The sequence below is a fragment of the Buteo buteo genome, chromosome 16, assembly GCF_964188355.1.
Source record: "Buteo buteo chromosome 16, bButBut1.hap1.1, whole genome shotgun sequence".
NCBI lineage: Eukaryota > Metazoa > Chordata > Aves > Accipitriformes > Accipitridae > Buteo > Buteo buteo.
In genome coordinates, this window is record NC_134186.1 from 20,570,683 (window position 1) to 20,587,064 (window position 16,382).

The following is a 16,382-nucleotide window of genomic DNA, read 5'->3' on the forward strand; positions in this document are numbered from 1 at the left end:
GCTTCAGGAAGAGTCTCCCACCTCCATGCCCCCAACACTCCGCAGGGACATTTTCTTCGACTCTCTACAGCTCCGTGGCGAGGACAGAGTGCACGCTGGTGACAGAGGTGACAAGGCCCCTGGCCTTGCTGCCCTCCAGGCACCACTGACAGCAGGAGCCGCCCCAGCCCTTCCCCAGCGGGTCCTGCTGGCCAGCGGGTCCCAGTCTGCTCCTCCTGCCCCCAGGATTAGCTCCCCCAGGAGCCCCGACACTGCCCCGGTGGCTGGGCCCCGGCCTGAGGGGTGCCCAGGAAGGGCGGAGGAGCCGGGCTCTCCCCATCTCCCTCCCCTTTTTCTTGCCATTCTTGGCGTCAGCGAGCGAGGTGCCATGGCACGACATCTGCCCCCTTGCACAGGCCCCTTCTGGAGAACTTGCAGCCTCCCACAGACCTTTTTCTCCCCACACGGAAGAGATGAAACTTTGATGCAAGAAGGTGCCGAAAGGGAGCAGCCTGTATGAGAAAGAGCGTCCTCGCTTTTCCTGCTGGGGAGCTGCAATTGCTCCCTGGAAGTGAGAGAAGCCACTGGTTTTGGACCCAAGATGGAAACTTGCTCCTCCAGACATTTTGTTAGTGCTACTGCTCGTTTTTCTTATTCCTGTGCTGAACCATCTGTACGGTCTAGTGTCCTTTGAAAACTGCCTGAAAAGGACATCACTGATGTGAAAGGAAGAAAAGGCGAATACATTTTGGCATCTACGCGTGCCCGTTGTTTCAACAGGGGCTATTTTGGCAGCAGCCTGGACTGCCCCATCAGCCTCCTCGGGCCGTTGTTCTCCTGGAGCGGGTGCTGCCCGTGTTTCCTGGTGAAGGGGTGACCACGAAGAAGATGACGGCCAAGGGAGGCACTGCTTCCACCCTGGGACAATCTCACCCTTTTAACAAATGAGCTAGCACTTTCAATTGCTCTGTAAAACCTGTGATTGGTGGTATCCAGGGGAGCAGTTACTACTTAAAAAACCCACATGCATCTGATGTCAAGTTTCCTATCTACAGCATGAGGGGAAAGCACTCTGTGGATTAATGCAGAGATCCCTCATGCCAGTCCGCAGCTACAAGTTCAGTCAGCTCTGACCCAAGGCCATCTCCATCTCCCGTGTTTCTTTCTCTTTGCCACCAGACATCCTCTCTGCCTGCCTCCCACGTGTACACGGGGCAGGGTATTGCAGAGAAGCTGATCTTTCCCTGTGTGCCAGTGCTGCTTTAGCTGAAATAATCACAGGCAGGCTCTTGAAGATTGCAGGGGCATGGCGCGGAGACTCTTGTCCCCCAGCTGACATTCATTGCTAGCGGTTTTCTTTGTAGCGCCTTTTCTTATCAATCTTTTGGGATGTGGCCGATCAGTCCTGTTGACCTCAGTTCCTGGTCTCTTACTTTGACGAAGGGTATAACAAGTAACTCTTGTTCCCTAAGTACCTGCTGAGTTTGTTTTATACCAAGAGATCTTTCTGTCTCACCTTGGTCTGAATCCTGCTCATGGTGAGGAGAGGACTTGGGTGAATCTTCTTGTGTTTGTCTTCTGCAAAAATCCAAACGGATGGAAGGATTTCAGAGCTATCTGCACCCATGGCATTGGACAGAGTATTACTGAAGCTTACCTAATAGACTGAAATCTCACCTGTGTGCCATAAAGTCTGCCTGGTCCAGCGAAGTCCCTTTTCTTTGATGATAAGTGCCTACAGTCGCTCTGGACGGATGGGTCCTTAGCCAGCAAGAAAGAGAAGTTTTGCCCACAAATGCTATTGCTGCATTTCAAGACCACCAGTAGACAATGTCTCATCAGCCCTTCCAGGGATGTTGTACATTTTAATTCTTGTTACAGCAGGAAAATACTCCTATTTTAGAGATTTTAATCTTAATTTTCTGAGGTTATGAAAATCTTCCTGAAGTTAGAGAAATTTCATCTCATGAAAATGGAAAGAGAGGCTGAGCTAAAGCTGTTCTTGGAGACAGATCTGAAAGGCGCCTGCTCTTCACGACGTTTCCTCTCAGGCAGAGACTGGAGGAGGCAAAGCAGAATTTTTACGCTCTAATGTTGTATTTCTGTGTCAAATACACCAGTCCATAGTGTTAGGTTGCAGCATTTCCCACCTTTGCACTGACAGGGAGCCAAAGTCACTTCTGTCCATTCAGGAGAAAAGATGGATTGGAAGTTTTGCATAAATAGAGAGTAAAGGTCTTCACAGCAGGATATACATCTATCTTAGACTTTCATTTCAGATATTTTTTCATAGTGCAAGATTAATTAGACAGAGACAAAAAGAAACATTAAAATGCCTACAGTTCACATGTATTACATGTTTTAAAATCCATTATTCTACATTCCGCATTGAGGGATAAAAAGAAAATATTGTTGTCAATTATAAAATGCTAAAGATAGCTCTATACTTTTTAAATGAACAATGATAAAAGCCTTGAAAAATTTCCTTTGATGTGAATGGAGTCTTCAGCATTTTGAAATACAATAAGATGGATTAATTGCTACTCATTAGGCAGCAAGTTGGGACAGCTTTGAATGCGCATTCTCTTCTTGGCATTAGCTATTGCCTGGCTGAAATAGCCAGCTTTTGTATTTACTCCTGTCTTCTCTAATAATAAGCAAATTGGAGATCAGGGCTAGAAACAGTGAAGTGCTCTCTATCTTTTGTCCAGAACAATTGTATATTTTCATGATTTGTTTATCTTTTTTGAGCTACAGCTAATTATTGCAAAGGTTATTTGAATCAATACAAGATCTGAACAGAAATAACATCTGCAAAATTGCTTATTAGGGATCTATTTTATGTTAGTGTTACTGTCATATCCATTTTGTCAGCAAATTGTTGTTTCTTCTCTTATGTCATTTTTTTTTCCCCTTACAAGAAAAGTTTTGTATTTTAAAATATTGGTACAGGTATAGGGCTTCTTGAATTAATACTGTGTTCTGTTGTGCTTACTTTTCCTCATACTGTCTTAGATTTTTTTCTCCCAAAGTCATAGATAACATGGTATTCAAAGGCCCATTTATCATTCTAGGATAACAGTTTTTATTTTTTGCTGTAGAACTTGTTTGAACTGATTGATTGAATTATTCTTCTGTTTATGTTGGATTAAAAGAAAGTCAAGCACAAATCCTTTTGTGCTTGTCATGTTGAAATCCTGTTTCATGTGGGGCTTTTATAGATATTAAGTTTTATAATTGGATGATACTGGGGAATTATTATTATCTAATTTAACTATGTATTTTGCATTCCAAAACTAATGGGTGAAAAGTAAACCTCAAGGGCCTGATTCATTAAAAGTTATATAGTCTCCTTGCATTAGATTCTTAGTGCTTACACCTTCCAAAACCAAAGTGTTTGCAACTGCAGCCAGAAGCAGTCAGCTAAACCATGAGGTAGATCCTGATCTCCATTACCATCTCCATCATCAGTGATGATATTTTAGGGGTTTAGTGGAACTAGACCAAATTTCCCCTGATTGTACTCTAAATCCACCTTGGTAACATTCATTATTAATTACGTACCACAGCAGAGAAGACTTTTATAAAGGGAGGGGAAGGCAGCAGTCGTAAGAGTGCAGTCTGTTACTTACTACAGTGTCATTCCTGGGCAGCAGCAATCCCATCAGAGCTCATAAATTAAGTAGGGTCAAGCCAGGTCAAGGCCAGATGGGACCTAACCAACAAATACCTTAAGCTCCAGCAGGATTTAATGATTCAGTAGGAGATACTGTCCCCCCAAGCCTCTGCCGAACCTCAGCACGGGACTGCAGCACACTGGGACAAACTTTTACTTTACGTACATCAGCGTAAACCTCATTGACCCAAAAGGATTTCTTCTAGTTTTACGCGGCAGCACAAGTGAGAGCAAAACCAAACCCTTTCTCTCTTGGATAAGATAGGAAATCAAAGTCTTAACTATTTGCAGTCATTAAAAATACCACAACGTTCCTGTTTAGAGTAGGGGTGTTAACCCATTTGTCCTGGCCAAATTCCAACCTGGGTAATTACTGTAATCTGCCTGTTTAAATTACCCCTGCCGTTTTAATTGGATATATTACTTCTCTTGCTGCCTAAACTGTGATGTAATACCATTGTGTGTTATTAATCAGTTACCAAGTTTCATCCCAGAAGTGGCTGCGTTGCAGTGATAGGTAGAAAGACTCATTCCCTCCTGGTTACGAGCGCTCTCCATTACGATGGAAAAACACCCCAACAGATACTTGGTTTTTTTAAGTTGCAGGCAAGCTAATATTTCAATTTAAATAAATAGCTTTAAAATGTGCTTTTCCGACTTGTTTTTGGAGACTATAGAGTCTGCCTGCTTATAGAAGCATAGGCCACCACTTTCAGCTCTCCAAAACGTTCCTGGAGCTGAAGGTGCTCTTTTGCCAGTGGAAGTCAGGACCTCTTATGTATTTGTATTTGATTTTGAAATTGATTTCTTTCATGTTTGAATGTGAAGTTAGTTACTTCGAGAGGAACTGATCTTCCAGTTATGCAGAGGTTCCTATGCCTACAACAGGTGAAACTTCCCATTGATGTGTGTTGGCCTGAGTCTGTTGATGTCCAGTGAAGCTGGCAGATTTGTTGCCATTGGGAAATTTTGTAGGAGTTGTTGAAACTCCTCAAGACTAGCCCTATTGCAAGTGCTGTATTTCTGAGCTGTTGTCCAAAACATTTTTGCTTTCTCTCTATCCTCCTGAAAATGTAATTGGTCAAAGAGGATAAGATGAATGGCCACCACAAAATGCAGAACATTCGAGGGTAAAAAGCAGCAATTGGCAAGAAGGAAGGCACATCCCTTCTCATGTCACGAAACAAAAGATGCTTTCTCCCTCCAAAAATCCCTGTCACTGTTTCTAAAATTCAGGATCATCAGACTCACGGCTAACGGTGGCTAAGAGCACTACAGGACAATCGAGATATCCCTCCTTCTGTGAACAGAAGGTCTTGAAGGAAGTGTAAATCTTCAAAAATTTTTTTTTAGTTCATCTGTTGTGGTGGGATTTACCTGCCATAACTGTTGCTATGTAGAAGTTGGGTGTCCAGGTTCCTATTCTAGTCCTTGGACAGCAATAACATTACAGAAAGTGGGGAGCTCCAGCTGGTTTTGATGCCTGGTAAGGGAGAAATACATTGTCTCCTGTAGGTGCTTACTGCACTAACAGTAGCAGGGGGTTAGCCAGCTGCCTTAGACTGGAGACTTTAGATGGCTAAAGTGAGGCAAGATGAACTATGTCATAGATATATAATTTACCGCGGGCTCATGCAACTCCCAGGTATGGACTTTCATATCCCTAACAAAGCTTTTACTTTTAAAGTCTCCCTTGGTTTAGATCCACCTAACAGTAAGGCCATTATAGCAGAAGAACAGTATGAGTTTGGGAACTTGGCAGGAGCACAGGCACTGGCTGCACCTTCACGTGGTGGCACTGGCACGGCTGGTTGCAGCCAGGAGGCAGTGCAGGAGAGGAGGCTGTAGTGCTGCCGCAGCAGTTCTGGAGAATAGCGAGGTAGTCACAAAGGCAGCACTTGCGTAGTTTTGAAGGTTACTAGGACCCAGAGGCACACACGTCTCTTGAATCAGGCATTTCACACACAGGATATCAATCCCCTGTATGTTTGTTTTTGTTATGATTCAGCAGACTGCATGTGAGACTTGCATGGTTTGGCATTTCCAAGCCAGCTCAGCTAACAAAAAATGAGGGGAAAAGAAACAGAAAAGTGTGGTGGTGCTAGCATCTCCATATTGCTTAAAGACATCTCATCGTCATGTTTTCGTGATGGAGGGTCCTTCTTACTGTACAGGATGGTAGAGGGGTCGGCTTTCTGGAGAGCTGCATGAATCTCAGAATACTGCCACCTCCTAACACCCACCAAAGCATTTTTTAGCCCAGTGGTCTGCAGACATCCAAAGGCAGCCAGCAAAACATGCCATGCACAAACCTCCGGTGCACACCCTCCTACTCTGGGGCAGGCAGAGGTGAGTGCCAGCAGCCGGGAAAGCCAGAGCTGACTTCCAGCTCTTACCCAGTGAATTGGTTGTGGTTATATGGGAAAGCTAAAAATTGGAGAAACGACCAAGTTTTGTTCACACGCTGATGGAGATACCACGTCCCCCGCCTCCCGCCCACCGCGCAGCAACGGGACAGAACCTGCTCTGTAGGTGCACCGCAAGGCAGTCCCGAGGCTTAGACAGGTCAGAGAGCAGCGTCCAGTGCTGCTGTGCGGGAGGCAGGGCAGGTGAGCGCGCAGGTGTTAATGCTGCTGCAGGCAGCACCGCAGCAGGCTGCGCTTCGGACTCGCATCCTGCAAGGTGCAGAAGGGGGGACGCTGCCGGAGCAGCTACTCCCCTGCTCCACCTGCCGCTCTCCTGCGCTGCATCCCGCAGAGGCACCCGCAGGGGCTCTGTGCGCAGCTCAGGGAAACAAGCTCAGCAACAATCCCCTTCTTTCAGTATCTGCAGCTTTCACACAGGGAGGTGGGGGTTATTTCCCCCCAGTGTTTTGGTGTTAGGTTTTTATCCTTTTTTTTTTTCCCCTTTTAATGAATCAGTCCCTAGGTGAAAATAATGCATTTGTTTAAAGCTGATATTTAATGTTGAGCAAACTGCTCTTCCTTTGTCTCTTACTATTTTGTTCGTATTTTGCTAAGAATCTGCTATTCTACACAAGCATTTTAATAAACTGTTTGTTGTTGTATCCAGGTAACAAGCATGGTAAGTATTTTAACTAAACCAAGTATTATGTACCTTAGCTGTGCTTGGCAGAATTTTTGGCTAGCTTTTCCTGTACTTTCAGCCTGTGCTGTTTCTAAAGGAGCTATTCAAAGGAAGAAACTGCTCACCTATAGTACTACTACATACAAGCTTTAGAGGGAGCATATGTGCAAAGTCATATATCATGTATAAGAGCATGCATCTCTTGCCAGCATGCTTGCTACTTTGCTTGTAAAATAAACCAGAGAAAAGCCCCCCAAATCCTTGCCTAATACTGCTTGTGTTCCTTCATTCTAAGTCACGTACCTAAATATCAGCACTTATTAATACAGTACTTCTGGATGAGGAACCCCACTTTACCAGATAGTAATGGTCTGTTGTTTACCTATTTTACCTGATCTAAGGTATCCACTTAATTAACTCTGTTGCATTAAGAGGCTTTCCGTTTCTATTCTGTGATCATACGTGATTGGCAGTGACTAGGACTCCAAGCGCTGCTCTAATACAAGTAATCAATAACAACCCATCCTTTCCTAAACTTGTTCCTGTATGCTTGAAAACAGCAGAAATTTTATAGCTGATTGTTTTCTTTGGGAACACTGTAAATCTGTAAAATACCACAATTGGAAGTTTAAAATGTTATTTACATTTTTGTGATGTAACTTTTAAAATACTTGTCGTAAAAGAGAACCCAAAATTTTCTAAACCTGTAAGCATGAAGAAAAATCTGTCATTGTTTGCAAGTCAGTCGCAGTTCTGTGTTCTCATTTTACAGTGCAATACGAAAGGCAAACTTCTCTTAGATCTAAATGATAGAGCTCAAATCTCAGTGCTCCCTGTCCTGCAGGCAGAGCCTTAGCAGCAGACCGTGTTTAGTCCAGCCTGACTTAAAATCAGCAGAATTTGCCCAGATAAACAAGTGGGCAGTAGTTTGCTCTCCCAGAGCTTCCTGCGTCTTGGCAGAGCAGACTGTGAGAATTCAGGTCTACCATGCATGTCTGAGAGGAGGTTTTGCCTTGAGGTAGTTTGAGTGTTAGCCTCCGTGCTGTATTTTTTTTTTCCTGCATGGTTTGCTATTTTTGCATTTTCTGTGTGGCTTTTTAAGTTTTTAGTTATGTGCTTGTAGCTGCAGTTATTTAACATCATTTGTTGTGCCAAATGTTTTAAGACTCCATGTAATTGTCATATTAAAGGATCAGACAGCAAAGGACAAAGCACTCCAGCACATGGCAGCAATGTCATCAGCTCAGATAGTCTCAGCTACTGCTATTCACAACAAGCTGGGCCTGCCAGGAATTCCCCGTCCTACATTTCCTGGGGCACCTGGGGTAAGTTGTTAGCCGAGTCCCAAAAAAATCCCTGTATTCTCTAACAATGTTCAGTAGAAAACTAAGGCTGAATGAATGGATTAATGCTTTCACTCGTGTTTGCAAAAGGAATCATGCTTGTTCAGAAATATCCAAAACCTTTCAACAGAGAAAACAATTGTGGGTCTGTTTGTTTGTTTTCCTTCTTTCAGTTTTGGCCGGGCATGATTCAAACGGGGCAGCCTGGATCCTCACAAGAGTAAGTCTGAAAATTAAAATAGGCTTCTATATGCAGTGTGGGGATGGCTTGTGCACTTTGCTGCCAGAGGGTATCAATGAGGCACGAACTTGAAATTTTTTCTAAAAAGGAGGAAAAAATAGTTGTAGAGAAAGGAAGAGCCTTTATAGTGATATGAACTCACATTCGAAAAGTTATAAGGGATTCCAGACCTCAAAGCTGAGGCTGAATACCTAATAGGCACACTCCTTATTCTCCCATTGTGTGGTGAGATGCAATGATAATGCCAGGGAAGCAGCTGGTAAGGTTTTGCCTGTGAATAAGTTTCCAGCACGAATACTCCCATCCTCTTTTAACTATATAAGCAATACTGGAGGCAAGGGGGACATATTTTCCTGCAGAGCAGGAGATGACTGCATGAGGCCCATTGGTGGTCAGTAGGGTTACTGCCCTTTGGCACCATGGTAGCAGCAGCACCATCCAGAGAAGGAAGCCTTTGCCCCTCTGTCAGGTGTTACATTTTCAGCCCTGCAGTGGTCTCTGGAGCAATGTTTCCCAGCCTTATTCTTCAGCTTCTTCCCACCTTATTCCCTTGAAGTCCATGGGAGTCTTTGTGCTCCTGTAGTTCAGCTTCCTCTGGATTTACTGGGAGTCAAAGCAATCACCATCCATGTCTGCTGCGACACTTGCAACAGGCAGGTCAGGTTTCCTGCTCTGTGACTGAGTGTGGATGAGCTCCTCTCTTTAAGATGTTGGGTGTAATTCTCAACCCTCTCTCTCTCTATTACCTCTTTACTGTCTGTCTGTTAAATATTCTATGCAAGGAAGAGATATGTTTGTGGGTAAAGGTCATTAGCCATGTATTTTCTTATACTATGTGACTGGAATTTACTGTGGATGGCATGGTGTATGATTTTTGTGTAATTCTTTATTCCAGTGTAAAGCCATTCGTTCAGCAGGCCTATCCTATACAGCCATCGGTCACAGCTCCCATTTCAGGTAATTCTTCCATTTATACTGTCCTTTAAAAACACTTGAATTGTGTACTGCATGTAACATATTAATTCCCGAGATGGACAGAGCCACTACTCCATATCTAACACTCCCTGTAGCCAAACCAAACACCAGTCCCAATGTCCTATTAACTGATTATATATGAGGGCAAATCATTGGGTTTGGGGTTTTGGGGGGATTGTTTCACATTTTAGGTAGGAAACACTAATACATATGCAAGCAGTTGTGATATGTGATCTCCAGTCAGCATTTGATATTGTAGGAAAATGCTTTGTAAAAAATGAGTAACAGGATGCATATTTCTTTTTTAACAGCTAAATCTTGCTTCCATCTGTAATGAGAATAAGGCTTAATTTATTTTAAACTGAGGCTAAAAACTCTTCCAAAACCATATATGTTTAGCCTTAAGTATAGAACATCTCTGTGTATCTGGTTGTTGATAACTCTTCCCCCTCCTGAAGATCCTGCTCTGGCTGATACCACTTTGATAAGTACCTAAAGTTTATTCTGACTGCTATTGCTCAAACTGATCAAGCCTTTCCCATGGCTACTTCCCTACTCCTTTCCCCAAGTTGGTTTCATGGCTAATTTCAGGAAAGATCATTATTTCTTTGCAGATGGTAACTAATTTTACGTCTCCCTTGCCGAAAGACACCATGCTTCTGACTCTGTTTGAACTGCATTTTTCTGACTCTTACCCAGTTTTTTATGATTTTTCTAACTTGCTGCTATTTAATGCTTAAAACTAAGGTTATCCTTCTGCATCTCTGATTATTTCCTTTTCCCTGATATTCCTAATTTTTAACATTGTTTTCTAAGGTAGGCATTTTGAATTGTCTTCTTTTATTCTTCCATGTTTTCTTTCAGAGTGGGATTATTGGTATTTCTAAATCAGTCAAAACTCATGCATGAGTTTTTAATTCTGGTGTGGTTTAACCCCAGCAGCAACTAAACACCATGCAGCTGCTCACTCACTCCCCCCCCCGCCCCGGCAGTGGGATGGGGGAGAGAACTGGAAAAAAGAAGTAAAACTCGGGGTTGAGATAAGAACAGTTTAATAGAACAGAAAAGAAGAAACTAATAATGATAATGGTAACACTAATAAAATTACAATAGTAGTAATAAAAGGTTTGGAATATGCAAGTGATGCACAATGCAATTGCTCACCACCCACCGACCAACGCCCAGTTACTCCCTGAGCAGCGATGCCCCCAGCCCTACTCCCCCCAGTTTATATACTGGGCATGACATCACATGGTCTGGAATTCCCCTTTGGCCAGTTTGGGTCAGCTGTCCTGGCTGTGTCCCCTCCCAACTTCTTGTGCCCCGCCAGCCTTCTTGCTGGCTGGGCATGAGAAGCTGAAAAATCCTTGACTTTAGACTAAATATTACTTAGCAACAACAGAAAACATCAGTGTGTTATCAACATTCTTCTCATACCTAACTCAAAACATAGCACTATACCAGCTACTAGGAAGAAAATTAACTCTATCCCAGCTGAAACCAGGACAACTTCATTAGAATTCCTGTTCATGTCTAACCAGTCATGTTTGTAATTCCCTATTTCATACAAGCCTCACACCTTCATTGCCTAACTTTGAGGGCTGGAGTCAGGTACCGTACTCCCATTATGGGATATGGACACATGCTACCTGTGACCTCTTCCTGATTCTCAGCCTAGTTCAGGATTATCTTTGTTGTCTAACCTTTGGTGCCTCTCCTCTGCCTTCCTTGCACCTGCATCTTTCCGAAGATCAGTTTTGTCTTCGAGCTGCTGCCTTTCCCTTCTTCCTTTACTGTTTTGTTTCCTTCTCATCTAATTTTCCATGATGAGGAGCAAGAGATAGCGTTTGTTCCTTCTCTTGAGGTGAGTTAGAGATGGTGGTTAACATCCCTTCTCTCTCTAGATCATGTCATTCCCTCTTTATTACCAATTTAAAACCTTCTTTTTCTTTTTAGGGTATGATTCAGCCCTCTACAGTAATTATTTATTATTATCTGTAATATAATGCTGCCTAAAAGCTCCAAAAGAAGTCAAAGACCCGATGTACAAATACATAGTAAGAGACAGTCCCTGCCTTGGAAACCTTATACACTAAATAGGAGAGGGGAATTGAGAGTGGCAGAAGAAAAAGGCAAAAAGAGAGGTGATTTACTTGTAACATGTGGCACATTAGGAACCAGAAATGGAGGCCAGTTCTCTTGACTCCCAAGGCAGTAATACCTCCTGCGTCTTGCTGCCAGTTTCCAATGAAGGGTCAGCTGTAAGTCTACGTGAAGTCTTTATAAATCTCTATAATCTAGTATATAATTTAAACAAAAATTCTACAGTGAGTTACAGCCCCAAGGAAGCAAAGAAGTAGATCTTTTATTTGCACCATTATTAGCTTGCTGGGTTGGGACCTCTTTTGCTACATATTGTTCTGTGTTTTTCAAATTCATTCTGAATTCATTATTTGCTGAAATTAATATAAACATCCAATGGCTACATGCATAATTCCTGATTATATTTAATTCAGAAAACATAAACTGAGAAATTGTCAACTTCTTCATGAAAACGGTTCCTTTCTTTTAGGCTTTGAGCCTACGTCAGCTCCAGCTCCCTCAGTCCCTGCGTGGCAGGGCCGATCGATTGGTACGACCAAGCTCAGGCTGGTGGAGTTTTCGGCTTTCCTTGAACAGCAGAGGGATCCCGAATCAGTAAGTGTTGCCCTCGAGCCCGCTAATCTTCCACTTTTCTCCATTGCTCCCCACCCTTTGAGGATGCTTTCTAGGGTTAAACCTGATGGAATACACTTGGTGTTTCTGTATTCGTTACTGCTCAGTGTAATATTCCTTTCACTGTAGTACTATATTTTTCTTTCTTGCCCTCTTTTTCCCCATTTGCAGAAGTGAGAGGCCTCTCTAAAAGCAGGCGTGGTTCACTATGGCGCCTGTCTCACTGTTGACCTAGTTTAGCAGTTGTACCAAATTGCGTCGTGTTTTTGGCAATAATTCAGTACTTAAAGTTAAAGCCTAATCTATTTCCTAACAGAAACAAAATTAAGGACTTGCATAGAAACTATGCATATTATCTTAAATATCTGACATTTGGGAGAGCATCTGAGCATCAGGATTGTCTCTTTTGGTTCCAGCCTGCCAAGCATGTACTGTTTAACTGTATCACTTTTTTTTTTTTTCTTTTTAATTGAGGTTACCTATCTGAATGTCCAATCATTCAGTCTTCCTTGATCTTTCATTGTGTCTATGGTCCAATCTGAGGTTTGGATTTTTCTTTTTTTTTTTTTTTTTTTTCCCCCAGGAAGCTTTTTGTTTTGTTTTGATTTTTAGTCTGCATATTATACCTGCAAGGGTAGTCTATGAAGTTGGCTGTAATGTTTCATTTACTCCAGTAAGCCTTGAACCTTGATATTAATCATCATATATTTACCAAGAACATTTGTTAGTAGCCTAGCACTGTTTCTACTGCATCGCAAATAAATCAAAAGAGCTTCTTTCAGCTTGAACCTGAGAATTTTTACTGAGATAATTTCTGAAAAGCAAATACTGTCATGAATGGTTGATATAGATGGGCCATTCTTGTTCAGATTCCTGGTAAAATACAGTAGCTTGGAACAGAGAGAAGCTATCACTTGCTCTTTATAATTCAGCAATGGAAACCATAGCATTTATGGGCTCTGGCCAGGGGTGTTATCCAGGGAGTGTTTACCCTGCGTGATGGAGATTGGAGACATAGCCCAGAAACCTTACAACAGAGGAATGCTCCTGGCGGAGAAACATTGCAATGAAAATATACCATATCTCAGCTATTCATATACTAAATATGTGGCAGTGTGTTGGTTTGCTAAATGTCATGTTTTGCCAGGTTGAATTAACTTTGAGGGAGGAAATGTTTGGCAGCAGGTACGGTTATCTCAGCACTTACCTGACTGTTAGGTACTGCATGGTTTCCCTGGAATCCCTCTGCCTTCCCATGGCCCTGATTCCCACGCTCCCCCAGCAGTCCTGGCTCTGGTGGGCTAAAGCTTCATCTTAGTGTCCTCCAGACTAATCCACAGCTGGAACGCCTTCTCCATCCCCAGCCCCGGGTTCATCCAGACGGCGGTTTGTATTTCCGATGCAGAAACACAACATCCAGGTTTTCTCATCAGGCAGCCTTATCAATACGCAGCTTTCAGAGTCCTTGGCTCGCTGACCCCATGTAACATATCCTGCTGATTTATGGGCTCTGCCATATCCAGATTGCTGCGCACCAGGATGTTATGTGTGTGCCTCGAGGTTATCAGGAAAACAGGATGTGGCCATGTAACGCTCAGCGTTACTGTGCTGTATGTGAATGAAATGGCATTTCAGTGTGCTTTGATTTACTGTTTTGCTAGTATACCACCTAATTATCCTTTTTCCATAGATTTTTATAACGCAAAACTATTTGCAAAACCCATGGGCTTATATGGTATAGAGCTTTGGTGTATCTGCATGGCTTTATGTAAAAGAGAGTGAATGAGATTTCAGCAACTAAGTAACTCTTACGTCTTTCCCTCTAAGAAAAATCTCCCTCGAACCAAGTACGCTCTTAACAGATAACATGTGGTTGCCCGTCACACTACTGGTGTCTGTGACATGAAACCAGCTGAGTGACCTGAATATATTTGCAACACGACTGACAGACCAAAAATGAGAAGATGCTGCTTTGGCAGGGGAAAGAGCTGCGGGTCCCACTCTGCCATGGTGGCACAGCTCGGAGCCAGTTGTGCTCACACACGTTGTGTGGGCCGGTGGCATGGGGACGTGTTGGGGCTCTCATTTTTCAGGCAGGTGCAGGCTCCGGGGAATGCAACACATCCACTTGCATTGCAGAGAGAGAGTGGAGGCCTGAATAGAAACACGGTTACCCAGGATAGCCCCGTAAATACTGTAAAGCCTTTTTTGGAGTAAACTAGTATTATTTGGAATTCCTGAGGGTGCAGCACGGCCCACCGGAACTTGTCCCAGCTTGTGAGCATACTGCTGAGAAACCCACCTTATAAATGCAGAGCATTTATGCAGGAGGTTTACTAGAGAAGCAAGAGCATCAAACTACCCAGACTGGTTTTAAAAAAAACCAATTACTCGCGTGCTGTAACATTGCAGAAATGAGACACGAAGAAAAGTCAATTCCCAGTCATGCATTAATCCCAATTTAGATCATTCCTTACACCCACGCTGCAAGCGCAGTGGGGCAGCACTGTGCAAGGGCTGCGTGGGGACAGCCTGGACCAGCTGGGCAGGCGCTGTGGGGAGCCGAGGAATGAGCCCCCATGGGCAAGGATGTCACCACCCCTGCCCAGCAAAAGGGAGTCAGGAGAAGGGGAGGCATTGTTTAGATCAGATTAAGTAAATTTGATTATTTGGATCTTAAACAAGGGCGTAGGAAAAAACCCCAAGGCAGTGCGACCAGTTCCCAGGGCAAACGCAGAAGGATGTTTGCTGGTGAGGCACTGGTGCATGCCTGTCTGCAGGGACAACTCTGAGGGGCCCTGCCTCCTGCCAGCCTTCCCTGTCTCCGGTGCACAGACTTTTCCAGCAAGCACCAAAAGTCCTCCCTGGAGATGGGAGCCAGCCCCCAGCCTCATTTAGTGCTGTTGAAGAAAATGTGAATTCTACCTGTGGTTTTGTACATCTTTCTTTGTGTTACTGCAATATTTTATTGCAGATATGGTTTGAGCAGCATAGAAAAGATGGGGTTTTATTACTTTTTAAATAACAAAATCAGCAAGCCAGGGAAGATGTGTGTTTTGCACAATTTGCATATGAAGTCGTGTAGGCATGTGCTGTGGTTGCAGCATCTCCTGTATGCCTTTGTGCCTTTGCTGACCTCAGAGATGAATATATGTATACACTGGTACATGAGAGCCATGTAAGAGTTCTCATGTATCTTCTGAAAAAAGATAGTTATATGTTCATTACACTTCTGACTATTTACAGAAAATGACATGAAGTATTATTTTGATCAAATGTGTTTCCAACATTTTATTAAAAAAAAGATGTCCCTTCCTCCCTCTCCCCCCCAACCCAAAACCAGGTCAGAAAGCCTCATAGTAGTGGGGGCAAATAGACCAATTCCACCTTAAAATGTAACCTGGAAGTTTATTGAAAAAGGCTTATTTGACATGGCACCTGGGCCTGGGACTTGATGATCTTGGGAGGCCCCTTGCAGTCTATATTCCTGTACAGCAATTAGAAATTGAGGTCTGCCTGCCCATGGCGACTTCCAGCGACTTCAATGGGGCTGTGCATGGGCATAAAGGTCCACCCACAGGGAATTCATTGTAGGAGTGGGGCCTTAAACATTTCTGGGGTTCTTCCAATGGCAATTGGTGTTTAAAAGTACAAAAGCCCCTCAATGTCAGGCAGTTATGTTAATTTAGAGTGGGCATTCTGGTGGGTCGAAAATGTGCTCCTTAGAGTCCTGTCACTTGTGGAGGGCTGTTGACTTTTTTTCCCTTGCCTAGCCACAAAATTGTTCCATTAACTAAAGAAAAAATATAGAAAGGAAACAATAAGCAACCCTCACTGTAACTCTGCATGGCAGAAGATAGTCTGGGAGATGTAAGATGGCACAGTTGCAAAATCTTGGAATACTGACTCTGCAGTTAAGGATGGGTAAAATTGCTTCTCCTTTTACATGAAAATCAATTCAGTTTACAAATGTCAAGCTGTATTTTCCTTTTGTGGCATTTTGTGCTCAAGTACAATTCCTAAATGGTGCATAGAAGCTGCCCGTGTAGGTCCAAGCACCAGCATTTTAGTTACCTTTAATTATTGCCTACCATATATAACTATATTCTCAACAGATTAACAAGTTTATGTACCCATCTGTTGCTTTCAGACAGGTTTTCCTTAATGGGGGCTTTCCATTTTTACTGTAGTGGTTCTGTGAAAGCTCAGGACAAATGCTTAAACGAAGTAATCCCAAGTTCCCTAACAGATATAAACTGAGTATGCAAGCAGATTAGAAGGGATCTAAGCAATTGACTGTTACACAAGTAGCTATAAAATACAAAGACTGTAACACTGAAATGATAATAATTCCAAGTATTTTATT

At 43.1% G+C, this 16,382-nt stretch overlaps 1 protein-coding gene across 4 annotated transcripts in view; it reads left to right on the forward strand.

Moving 5' to 3' along the window:
- TEAD1 (TEA domain transcription factor 1) overlaps positions 1–16,382 on the forward strand; it is a 164,812-nt gene that overhangs the window by 120,295 nt on the left and 28,135 nt on the right. For 3 of the 4 annotated variants that reach the window (XM_075048121.1, XM_075048122.1, XM_075048123.1), the window contains 4 exons: positions 7,933–8,067; positions 8,259–8,305; positions 9,222–9,283; positions 11,874–11,998. In XM_075048121.1, coding sequence (XP_074904222.1) covers positions 7,933–8,067; positions 8,259–8,305; positions 9,222–9,283; positions 11,874–11,998 — 369 coding nt within the window. Of the gene's footprint in view, positions 1–4,459; positions 6,740–7,932; positions 8,068–8,258; positions 8,306–9,221; positions 9,284–11,873; positions 11,999–16,382 lie in introns of those variants that run through there. The other variant, XM_075048124.1, reaches the window with a different exon arrangement.